Below are 13,088 nucleotides of genomic sequence, written 5' to 3' on the forward strand. Positions count from 1 at the left end.
TCCGCTGTTTATCATTCCGCACTCTGTATTTGGTATTGTAATAATGTACTTTTCAGAAACTCTAATGTATGAGATGGACTTGTGTTGTAACTCGTTTTCATTATTGGATCCTTGGGGAAAAATGTGGATCTTTCGGGCTCTCCCTCTGGGTGTGTCCGACGGATACCGCTCGTGGTAGTGGCTTTTGAGGTGCTTAGTGTTTGGTGGAAGACGAGCGCCTCCGTAAGTACGCTATTCCGGGTGGTTCTACCACAGTTGGTACCAGAGCCAATAATGGTCATGAGTTCCTCACTCTTTTACAAAACTAAAAGTTTGACCAACAAAAGTTTTGCGAAAAGTAGGATGCGATTAAGATAAGTCATATAAGTATAAGCCCTAGCTATATGGTGTATCTAGGATAGCGGCACTGGTTTTATCTAATCAGTTTTCTGCAGGTACACTGACTTACGTTGCGTAAGAAATCGCTTAGTATACGGAAAGTGAGTGGGCGATGTGCCGAAAATGTTACGAACGCCGCTATATTCCGGCTTGAGTGAACGTATAGGTCGAAGCATGCATCATATAATAGCATCTTACTTGAACTAGGAATCCCCCTTCACGTATAATGAAAGTAGTAAATTGGTAGAACTAACTTAATGAATGCTTTAATAAATGTGCTGCCATTTCTTTAATCTCTGGATCCTGATCAGGAAGGTGTCCTAATGGTTGGTTCGTCTCTCTTACAGATGAATCTGAGGTCCGTACGTGGGAGCACCAGTTCGGGAGCGGCCAACGAGGGCCATGGTGACAGTGCTCGGGCCTTTGAGCGTGACGATGAGGGAGCTCGGGAGGTTCCACCTTTGGTTCCTCATCCTTTCCCGCCACCGCCACCGCCTCCGCCGTTGTCCGCCGCGGAGGTCATGGTGGAGTTGTTGGCTGCTCGTCAGGAGACAGCTCGTGCCATGGAGATTATGGCACAGGTCGTCGCGGGTCTCGCCCGTGGAGGCCCCGGAGGCAACGGTGGGAATGGGGGTGGTGCTCGCCGTCCTGAGGGACAGTCCTCTTACCAGGACTTCCTCAAGACCCACCCGCCCACGTTCACACCGTCGGATGATCCGTTGGAGGCGGAGCACTGGCTTCGCACACTGGAGCAGAAGTTTCGGCTGCTTGGAGTGGCCAACGAGCAGAAGGTGCACTTTGCGTCCCAGCAGCTTTTGGGGTCCGCAGGTGCCTGGTGGGAGACTTTCCAGGCCGCGGAGCTGCCAGATCACCCGGCAACATGGCAGGAGTTCTCCACCGCCTTCCGCGAGTTCTTCATACCTGCTGGTGTTATCCACCAGAAGGTGACCGAGTTCATGGAGCTGCGTCAGGGGAGCAGGACGGTAATGGAGTATGTGACCCAGTTTAACCACTTGGCTCAGTATGCTGGTAGTCAGGTGGACACGGATGACAAAAAGAAGGATCGCTTCTTTCGCGGTCTCACTCCTGCTCTTCAGGAGAAACTGTACCTGGGGAACTATCAGACCTTTGGGGCTCTGATGAACGCCGCCATTGCTCTTGAGGGTTTTCAGCAGGCATCTCAGGCGGATTGGAAGCGGAGGAGGGTGGCAGCTGGATCCTCCAGCCACCCTCATACTCAGAAGGTGCAAATTGTTAGGCGGGGGCCCTATCAACCATCCGGCGGGCCTCCGTTCCGGTCACCCCCGCAGACATCGCATACTTCTGCTACTCAGTACAAGGCACCTCAGCAGCAGGTGCAGCCCCAGCAGACTCAGGGACAGCAGGTCCCACCTCGTCAGGGATTCGGGAACAAGCCTAGTGCTTGTTTCAAGTGTGGCAAGGAGGGCCACTATGCCAGGGAGTGTCCTCAGCAGCAGACAGCTCAGCCGTCTCAGCCATCTGCAAATTCCAGGCTGATTAAGAGGACTTTCATCAAGAGGAAGGTGCCTAGCAGATCTGGTCAAGTGCACTTCACGGATGCTCAGCAGGTTGTGCATCAGGAAACAGTTATGGCTGGTATGTTTACCATCGAATCCCATCCAGCTTTGGTGTTGTTTGATTCTAGTGCATCGCATTCCTTTATGAGCATGGGGTTTGTAGAGCGGCACAACTTATCACTTGTGGCTATACCGTATGCCTATAAGATCCGTACTGCGGGTTCTCAGATGTTCATCAATACCCGCACGAATACAGTAAGTTTGGTATTAGCCACCCACACTTACCGTCTACAGTTCATGATAATGCCTGGGCAAGGCATTGATGTTATTATTGGAATGAGCTGGTTGCGGGCGTATGGGGTAGTATTGGATATGAAGAGAAGAAGTGTAGAGTTACGGCTTCCGTCTTCTGAGGATAGGATGTCTCTCATCATACCCTCAGAACCGGTCTTACCTGTTGCTGCCCATGCTGAAGCCGTTCCTGATCTTACCTCCATTCCAGTAGTATGTGAGTTCCCAGATGTTTTTCCTGAAGATCTTCCTGTATTGCCACCGGACCGTGAGGTAGAATTCTCCATTGAGCTTGAGCCTGGTACTGCTCCTATTTCTAGGCGTCCGTACCGCATGGCTCCGAGAGAACTGGCAGAAATGAAGAAACAACTGGAGGAGTTGATGGACAAGGGTTTCATCCGCCCAAGTTCTTCACCTTGGGGTTGCCCTGCAATTTTCGTGAAGAAGGATGGTACTCTGCGGATGTGTGTGGATTACCGCCCTCTCAATGCGGTAACAGTTAAGAACAAGTATCCCTTGCCCCGCATAGATACTTTGTTTGATCAGTTAGCTGGTGCCATGGTGTTCTCGAAGATAGATCTCCGATCGGGCTACCATCAGATCAAGATCAGGCCACAGGATATACCAAGGACAGCTTTCTCTACTAGGTATGGGTTGTATGAGTACCTAGTGATGTCTTTCGGTCTCACCAATGCCCCGGCTTTCTTCATGTACCTGATGAACTCAGTTTTCATGCCGAAGCTGGATAAGTTTGTGGTAGTTTTCATTGATGACATCTTAATCTATTCCAAGAATGAGGAAGAGCATGCCCGTCACCTCCGCATAATATTGACTCGGCTAAGGGAGCACCAGCTATATGCTAAGTTCAGCAAGTGCGAGTTTTGGTTAGATCGAGTGCAGTTTTTGGGACATGTGTTGACACCTGAAGGCATTTCTGTAGATCCCAGTAAGGTGCAAGATGTATTAGATTGGAAGTCTCCTAGGTCTGTACACCAGATCTGTCAGTTCCTTGGGCTAGCTGGATACTATCGACGTTCATCCCTGATTTCTCCAAGATAGCCCAGCCCATGACTAAGCTGCTCCAGAAAGAAGCTAAGTTTGTTTGGAGTCCAGCTTGTGAAGAAGCTTTTCAGTCCCTGAAGACTTTTCTGACCACTGCTCCTGTATTGGCTCAACCTGATATTGAGGGGCCCTTTGATGTTTACTGTGATGCCTCGAAGACGAGTTTGGGGTGTGTGCTTATGCAAGAGGGGCGTGTGATAGCTTATGCTTCGCGCCAACTGAAGAAGCACGAGGTGAACTACCCTACCCATGATTTAGAGCTAGCTGCTGTAGTTCACTCTCTGAAGATTTGGAGGTACTATTTGTTGGGCAACAAAGTGCACATCTTCACTGACCACAAGAGCCTTAAGTATATTTTCACTCAGTCTGAGTTGAACATGAGACAAAGGAGATGGTTAGAGTTGATCAATGACTATAATTTGGAAGTCCACTACCATCCAGGAAAAGCCAATGTGGTAGCTGATGCCTTAAGTTGTAAGTCGCATCAGGTTGAGGAAATACCCTTGTCATTTCAGCACACAGAGGTGCTAGCTCATATTGCATTGACATCAGAATTGCTGGAGCAAATTATTCGGGAGCAGAAGGAAGACCCCGAAGAGATTCCTCACATCAAGAAGTTGCTAGCTGAAGGACGTGGACCTCATTTTAGCATTGATGAGATGGGAGTCATGAGATACAAGAATAGACTGGTGGTTCCGTCTAATGAGGAGCTGAAAAGGAAGATTCTAAAAGAAGCCCATCATTCCAAGCTATCTATCCACCCTGGTAGCAACAAGATGTACCATGATCTACGTCAACTGTACTGGTGGTCTTACATGAAGCAAGATATCACCCAGTTCGTTGCAGAGTGTGACACTTGTGGTAGAATCAAGGCAGATCATATGCGTACTCCTGGATATCTGCAGCCCTTGCCCATTCCTGTTTGGAAATGGGAGGATATTTCCCTAGATTTCATTGTGGGTTTACCCCGCACCTCCTCTGGCTTTGATTCTATTTGGGTCATTGTGGACCGTCTCACCAAGTCTGCCCACTTCCTTCCAGTGGACACTAGATACAATGCAAAGAAGTATGCGGAGTTATACTTTGATCGGATTGTGACCCTACATGGAGTTCCTCTCACCATCATCTCTGATAGAGGGTCAGTTTTTGTCTCTCGTTTCTGGGAGAAACTCCAGGAGTGTTTGGGTACTCGTCTTCTCAGAAGCTCGGCATACCACCCACAGACTGATGGTCAAACTGAAAGGGTGAACCAGGTGCTCGAGGATATGCTGCGGGCTTGTACCATCTCTTTTCCTGAGAAGTGGGATCATTGTTTAAAGCTGGCAGAATTTTCTTATAATAACAGTTATCAGGAGAGTATTCGCATGGCGCCATTTGAAGCTTTATATGGACAAAAGTGTAGGACGCCACTAAACTGGGTTGAAGTAGGAGACCGTGGGTACTTCAGGCCTGATTTCATAAAGGAGGCCCGAGAGAAAGTAAATATAATTCGTGAACACTTGAAGGCAGCTCAGAGTCGACAGAAGGCTTACGCAGACAAGCGAAGAAGACCTTTGGAATTTGCAGCTGGAGATTTTGTGTATCTCAAGGTATCTCCTATGAGAGGGGTACATCGGTTTGGTGTCCATGGCAAGTTAGCCCCTCGGTATGTGGGTCCATACAAGGTGTTGCAGCAGTGTGGTCCCGTTGCTTATCGTCTCCAACTCCCAGAAATTCTCTCGGCAGTTCACAATGTATTTCACGTCTCGCAACTGAAGAAATGCCTACGAGTTCCTGAAGAATCTGTGGAAATAAAAGGACTTCCGCTCCAACCTGATCTGTCTTATGTGGAGCATCCTATAAAAATCTTGGATGAGAAGGAGAGAGTGACCAGGAACAGGGTGATAAAGTTTTACAAGGTGCAATGGCAAAACCATTCAGAGGACGAAGCCACCTGGGAGCAAGAGAGCTACTTAACAAAGCATTACCCCCATCTCCTCCCTGGGTCGGATAGTTAGTGTTGCGCCAAATATATTTCCCTGTCTCTTTCTCACACTAGGCACATAAATCTCGGGTCGAGATTTTCTTTTAGGGGGGTAGATTTGTAACACCCCGGTGTTACATTGTAATGTTTTGCTAAAACATCGCAGGAGCATCATGTATATGTGCATATGTGTGTAAATTGGAGTATAAATCAATATACGACATTTGAAACGTTTATCCGAAACGGGAAATAAATGTTAAGTTTCATGTCGCTTTATATTGTCTAGTATTCTAAACGAATTGTTATCAAATAAAAATGATGTAGAGCGTGTATGTGAACTTTAATAAAATTTGTAGTACGTACTCAGTAGTCGACAATGAAACAGGTAGCTCAGAATTTAATTCGACGCGTAACCGTGCACGTCACCTATGTCGAACTATGTTGGACTGGCCGCGGTCACTTCTGTTGCCTCGGTTGCCTGCCACCGCACGCTTGTGCACTACGCACGAGTCCTATCAGCTCTGCACTCGCGTGGGTCGACCGCGCGGACAGTCGCCTGGGCACGTCTCAATGTTTCCCGTCGTCATGTGCACGTGTACCTTGCGTTAATGACCGTGGATGTGCCAACGCCACTGTCTCCGCTGTCGCCATGACCGACGGGACCTCTCGTTTTAAATTCGCCATGACCGTAGCGTGTTAATGAAATTCGTCGCGTCCGTGGCTCCGCTAGACAGCCAGCTGCTCGATTGACACCACCTCGCCGATCGTAGCGTCTCACTGTGCTCCAATTTTGGATTCGTCGCTTCGCCTGCTCCATAAGACCGAGGTGGTCTGCATAGACGACATGCCGCACAACCATAGCTTGCCATTTTTCAATCCACCGCACTGCTAGCTTCTCCTCCAGCTGCTCATCGCACTGCCCACTTCATTCAAAGCTCCACCGCCGTTTTGCGTCTTCTTCGTGGCCGGCGGAAGATCGCCCGAGCAGAGCAAGCTTACAGCAGCCGGCGGTGCGTTACTGTTCATCTTAGCTTGCTGACATCATCATGACGTCACCCCTACGTCACACGTGTTTGTGGCCGCTTTTCATGTAGGAAAATAAAGCTTGGAATACATTAGAAATACTCTGGGCCAGTTTCCCGCGCTTGCAGCCGCGCTGGGCCGGCCTGCCTGCCGCTGCCGCTGGCTGGGCCGCGCCACACGCGCCCGCTGCCGTTGCCGCGCGCCTGCAGCTGGGCCTGCTCACGCTGGTGCCGCGCCCCCGCCGTGGGCCGGCCTCCCGCTGTCGCCGCTGCCGCGCCCGCGTGCCCGCCCGCTCGCGTCTTGCCCGCGCCACGCGCGCCCGCTGCCGCTGGCTAGGCCGCGCCCGCGCTCGCGCCTGCTGCCTGCGCCGCGCGCTGCTGGGCCGCGCCCGCGCTGGCGCTGCTGGGCTGCGCCGAGCCGCTGTGGGCCGCGAATTAGAATTCATTTTCTTAAGATCCAGAAGCATAGAAATGATTATTCAATTTAGTTTCAAGCTAAACTTCGATAATTAGTAGTAAATTGCATGGTTGTCCAAAAATAGCGAAACCAGGTTCGTTAGGTTCGTAAAAATACAATCTACTTATTAGTACAGTTAGATTGCAGTTAGCTATTATGATGATAGGTTCATAAATTTTAATTAGCGAGCTTAGCATTATATAGATTAATAATTGTAGGAATTATTGTGGCAAATCGGTAATAGTTTTATCTGTGAAAATTTTACAGTAGGTTCACTAGGATATCGTGTACTTGCTGTAAATTTTATAGCCTTAGAACGAGTTGTTAGATAGAGTAGCTATTGCCTTTGCTTTATTGTATATAGCGTAAACTAGCATTAGGGATAAGAATAGCTATAGTTGCTATAACAATAATGATACTTCGAAATGGTTATCGGTGACAATAGGTAGCCTAGTACCGTGGTCGATATCCATAGCTTAGTAGCTAAATCAATGTACTTTTATTTTAAGAGCTGCTGTTGTTATATTCCTAAGCATTGCATCATCATTTCATGCATGTAGATCACGAGCTGGTAGACTTCGTGCCCGTCGTCGAGCCGGAGTACGACGAGGTGATCGAGGAGTACGGGGAGGAGATCTTCGCACAGGAGGAAGCCCAGGAGCCTGTTGGTGCTGACCTTGCTGACCCGGCACCTGCTCAAGGCAAGCCCCGGTGCATAACCCCTATTTTGAAATGATCACTGAATATATTTATATGATATGCATTTACGTTACAGGCATTTTATGGAAACTATATGCATAGATATATCCACCATGAGTCCTACTAGTGCAGGTCGAGTAGCTGCCATGCTCAGGATGTCGGTAGCGTGAGTAACCTGCCGTTACTCGCAAATAGGTGATTACACTATGATATCATGATGAAATAATGGAAAGGAAAAATGGTGACCGGACAGGGATGTGGATTTGGTACTGGTGGGTGTGAGGGGTTGTGTCCTGCGGCCAACAGGGCATAGCTCGGTTATACTTTTTCCCTGTCTGTGTCGATTAAGGACCGGTCGTTGCATATGACTCTAGGCAAGTCACAGACTATTGTCCCGAGCACATACTTGGGTATGGGCGCAGGGAAGACTTGCTGCTCTCTTGTCGCGGATCCGGCTCTTTCCGGACCGACTGATGGGAAGAGGAGGTGGTGGAGGTCCTTGCGCCGCACTGAGTCCGGGATTCAGAGGCGAGGGCTTGGAGTCCAAGTTTGGACGGGGACCTGGACACCCGGGACAGGAGAGTGGTGGGTTAGTCCTGCTTGTGCCTGGGGTACAAGCGGGGCATGTGTCTTCAGGGCACCCAGCTGGGTACATTGATTTGCGAATCGCCGGGTTATCCGGTACGGCTTGTCTGCGGTTTAGCACCGTAGTAAGAACTGGAAGTGGAAAAGGAGAAGGAACAGTAACGATTGCTCAACTCTTGCTTGAAAGTAGCGCAGGTGCTTATATAGATTGACTAGATAAAAACTTAATACGGCTGATGATAATAATGTATCAATAAGGACCCACTATTAGTTCTGCTTTTGGCTAAAGAGAACCAGCAACCATAAAGCCTAGCATATTCCTTGGAGTCGGGAAAGTATTCCCACTGATCGGATAAGTCTTGCGAGTATATTGTGTACTCAGGGTTTATTTACCCCTGTTGCAGGTGACGCTTGAGGAGTGTCTTGTGTGGAGGATCCATCTGGTGGGCTCAGACGGACTCCTCGTTATCTTATCGCTAGATGTTATCTTTTAATATTGCGCTGTTTATCATTCCGCACTCTGTATTTGGTATTGTAATAATGTACTTTTCAGAAACTCTAATGTATGAGATGGACTTGTGTTGTAACTCATTTTCATTATTGGATCCTTGGGGAAAAATGTGGATCTTTCGGGCTCTCCCTCTGGGTGTGTCCGACGGATACCGCTCGTGGTAGTGGCTTTTGAGGTGCTTAGTGTCTGGTGAAAGACGAGCGCCTCCGTAAGTACGCTATTCCGGGTGGTTCTGCCACACAGAGGGCACTCCACGGCCTGAACCAGCTCACCACCTCCTCCTCCTCCGGCCTTCTAGTCTGCAGCTCCGTCCACGCCTCTCGCCGGCGTCCGCAGCATCAAGATGAGCCACCACTCTGCCTCATCTGCCATGTTTACATATATTTACATCATAATATATATAGTATATACATGGTCGATCAGGCCATCTAGGCACAAGGAAGACTAAATGTCCGACTAGCCGATTAGACCGATTAGGACCGACTAATCGTCCCTTATCGACAACTAATCGTCCCTTATCGACTTATCGGTGGTCATACGACTAGCCTCGATAATACGATCTGAAAACATTGAAAGGTACATGACTTTTTGAGGCATAAACCAGAGTGATGAATGAAATATTGATACTAGTACTAACCCAGAGTTATCTGGTACCTAGTGTTAGATGACTGGCCTTGCATAACTGTTATGGTGGGCCGCGTCTACCAGCGCCGCAAGCGGAGCCGTGGCTAAGGATGCAGCGGAGCGGCGTGCGACGCGCGCGACATGCATGCGGCTGCATGGTGACCACGGCCAGGAGCGGCTTCAGTTCCTTAAATCTAGGATCTCAGATTTGCGTTTGTTAGTCAGCTAAAGTTTGTTAGTTAGTTAGTGAATTGTGGAACACTTGGCTATATAGCCTAAACATTTGTTTAATAGAAGTTAGCTGGAGATTGATATCAATCTCTCCCGCTCTGTTAGCCTCAACTTCCTCCTCTGTTCTTGTGTCGACGCCGGCCGTCAGCACGGCGTCGCACACTCGCCGCCGAGGAGAGCAAGCCTCGCCCTCCCACGTCACACGACTACAACCTCAGAGGAAGTAGCAGCAGTACCTAACAATCTGGTATCGGCCATGTCAGGTCCGATGACTGGCGTTCCCACCACCGCCCTTTCCTCCGCCGCCATTCCTACCCATCCACCCAACGACCACCGCCGCACCCACCACCACCGCCCCGCTTCCCGCAAACCACCTGCGCCTCCCATACCGGGCGATTCCTCCTCCCCAGACCCCCTCACCGCCGCCATACTTGGACTGCAACGCCAGATGGGGCAGTTCGCCACGCGCCTGTCCGCCCTGGAGGGGCGGGCCTCGTCGTCCGCCAGCGGTCCGTCCTGCGAGCAGTCCACCCCCGGCCTCGTTTTCGTATGGCATGCCGGGTTACGGCGGCATTCCCGCGGCGCAAACAATCCGGCTCCGTCGTGATTCACTCGGCGGCGTCGGCTGAACCCCAGGTACCTTCAGCGCCGCTTGCCCATCACCCAGATCCCATTTCCCCATTCTCCTTCGCCACCCCCTACCTTCAGCGCGCCACCTCCACCGCCGCCGAGCCACTACGACGGCCACTCTGAAGGCCGCGGCGCCCCGGGACACTACGAGGGCCACGCAGACGCCCGCGGTGTGGCCCGTTTCCAGAAGCTGTCCTTTCCGACGTTCGACGGGACGGACGATCCCCTGGCGTGGATGAACAAATGTGAGCACTTCTTCCGGGCGCAGCGCACGCCGGAGGTGGACAAGGTCTGGCTCGCGTCGTTTCACATGAACGGCGTCGCCCAGCACTGGTACTACATGCTGGAGCGCGACGCGGGCGGCGTCAGCAACATCTCCTGGCCCCTCTTCAAGGCGCTCTGCCACCAGCGCTTCGGGCCCCCGCTCGCCACCAACCACCTCTCCGACTTGGCGCGTCCTGCCATTCCGGGGCACCGTGGTGGAGTACCAGGAGGCGTTCCAGGCCCGGATGGCGCACGCCGGCCCATTGTCTCCGCTCCAGCAAGTTCAACTCTTCACCGGCGGCCTGCCGGAACCGATCCGCACCGATGTCGAAACTCCAAGGGCCCACTGGACCTGCAGCGTGCGATGGGCTTAGCTCGCGCCTACGAACGCCGCGCTGGCCGTCCTGCCACCGGCGCCCGCGGTTCGCCCACCGCACCCGTCGGCGCGCAACCCGCCGCTGCCTCTGCCGGCCGCGCCAGCCGTGACAACGACGACAGCACCTGCGGGCCCTGCTCAGGCGGCCCTACCGGCGCCACCACGGCCGTTCCGTCGTCTGTCTCCCACCGAGATGGCGGAACGCCGTCGCCAAGGCTTATGCTACAACTGCGACGAACCGTACATCCGGGGGCACAAGTGCCAGCGCCTCTTCTACCTGGAGGTCACCGACTTCCACGAGTCCGAGCCGCAGCTTCCAGAGGAGCCACCGGCCCCGGAGTCGTCGGTCCAGGGCGGCCAGGCGGATGATCTGCCCCCACTCATCTCCTTGTACGCGATCGCGGGTATCCGCACTGCAGATACGATGCAGCTCCGCATCGCCATTGGCAACCACGAGCTTACCGCCCTCGTCGATTCCGGGTCCACGCACAACTTCATCAGCACGGAGGCTGCTCGCCGCGTCGGCCTCCACTTCCACGACAGCCAGGGCACCCAGCGTGGTGGTCGCCAACCGGTGACCGCGTCGCGTGCCGCGGCCTCGCGCGCGACGTCGCCTGTCCGCATCGCCGAGGAGCACTTCACCGTTGACTGCTACGCGATTCCGCTCGACTGCTACGACGTCGTCTTGGGCACCACGTACCTGCGCACCCTTGGTCCCATACTATGGGACTTCGACGACCTCTGCATGGCGTTCTGGCGCCACGGCCGGCGCATTCTCTGGAAAGGCATCGGCTCGACGCGCTGGGACATTCCCTCCACCAGCCGCCTCCACGCCCTGCGCAACTCCGAAACGGCCCTCCTCGATCGCCTCCTGGATTCCTACAACGACGTTTTCGCCGCGCCGACAGGGCTACCGCCTGCCCCGCGCCTGCGATCACCGGATCCATCTACTTCCGAACACCGCGCCGGTGGCAGTCCGCCCGTACCGCTATCCGCAACTCCAGAAGGACGAGCTGGAGACTCAGTGCGCGGCGATGCTTGAGCAGGGCATCATCCGGCCCAGCACCTCGCCCTTCTCCGCGCCCGTACTCCTCGTCAAGAAGGCGGACGCGACATGGCGCTTCTGCGTCGACTACAGGGCGCTCAACGACAACACGGTGAAAGATAAATTTCCGATCCCGGTGGTGGAAGAGCTCATCGACGAGCTTCATGGCGCACGCTTCTTCACGAAGTTGGACCTACGTGCGGGCTATCACCAAGTCCGCGTCCACCCCGGACGACGTCGAGAAGACCGCGTTCCGAACGCATCACGGGCACTTTGAGTTCCTCGTGATGCCGTTCGGCCTCACCAACGCGCCAGCCACGTTCCAAAGTCTGATGAACGCCATGCTTCGCCAATTCCTTCGTAAGTGCGTCCTTGTATTTTTTGACAACATATTGATCTACAGCGCCTCTTGGTCCGAGCACCTGCAACACCTCCGCGCCGTCTTCGACGTCCTCCGTGCGCACCAGTTGCGCGTTAAGCGCTCGAAGTGCGCCTTTGGCACCACCTCGGTGGCATACCTGGGCCATGTGATCTCGACCTCGGGCATAGCCATGGACGGCGACAAAGTAGAGGCCATGGCCATCCTGGCCGCAGCCTGCCTCGGCACAGGGGTCTCCGTGGCTTCCTCGGACTCACCGGGTACTACCGGCGATTCATAAAGGACTTCGGCACGGTGGCGGCTCCCCTGACCAAGCTGCTGCGCAAGGAAGGTTTCCACTGGATGGAGGAAGCGACGGCCGCCTTCACAGCGCTCAAGGATGCGCTCTCGACTGCTCCCGTACTTCACCTGCCGGACTTCACCAAGCCTTTCGTCGTCGACTGCGACGCCTCTGGGACTGGCTTCGGCGCTGTGCTGCACCAAGGCGCGGGACCTCTCGCGTTCTACAGCAAGCCCTTCGCCGCCAGACACCTGAAGGTGGCGGCTTATGAGCGTGAGCTCATCGGCCTCGTACAGGCAGTGCGCCATTGGCGACCCTACCTCTGGGGCCGTCGCTTCATCATCCGCATGGACCATTACGCGCTGAAATACATACTCGACCAGCGCCTCTCCACGGTTCCGCAGCACCAATGGATAAGTAAGTTGTTTGGGTTCGATTTCACAGTTGAGTTCCGCCCTGGCCGCTTGAACACTGCGGCGGACGCGCTCTCGCGTCGCGAACAGGAGGATCCGCGCGTGGCGGCTGTCTCGGCGCCAACCTTCAGCCTCTACGACGACCTACGCGCCGAGCTCGCCGCGGACGCCGCTCTGCGCCAGCTCCGTGACACCATTGTCGCGGATCGTGGCATGCCATGGAGTGTCGCCGACTGGCCTCATCCTCTACGGCTCGCGCGTCTACATACCCGCGACGTCGCGTGTGCTTCCCGGCGGTGCTCCAGCTGGCGCACACAGCGGGCCATGAAGGGGTCCAGAA

At 53.4% G+C, this 13,088-nt stretch overlaps 1 protein-coding gene across 10 annotated transcripts in view; it reads right to left on the reverse strand.

Moving 5' to 3' along the window:
* Positions 1 to 13,088, reverse strand: part of LOC136451080 (uncharacterized) — a 28,588-nt gene that overhangs the window by 10,653 nt on the left and 4,847 nt on the right. Inside the window, exon 7 of one of the 10 annotated variants that reach the window (XM_066451827.1) lies at positions 9,144 to 9,184. The exons of the other annotated variants lie outside the window; for them this stretch is intronic. Within the exon in view, the coding sequence (XP_066307924.1) occupies positions 9,144 to 9,184 (41 nt within the window). The remainder of the gene's footprint in view (positions 1 to 9,143; positions 9,185 to 13,088) is intronic. 10 annotated transcript variants of the gene reach the window in all.

The sequence above is a fragment of the Miscanthus floridulus genome, chromosome 1, assembly GCF_019320115.1.
Source record: "Miscanthus floridulus cultivar M001 chromosome 1, ASM1932011v1, whole genome shotgun sequence".
Classification (NCBI taxonomy): Eukaryota; Viridiplantae; Streptophyta; class Magnoliopsida; order Poales; family Poaceae; genus Miscanthus; species Miscanthus floridulus.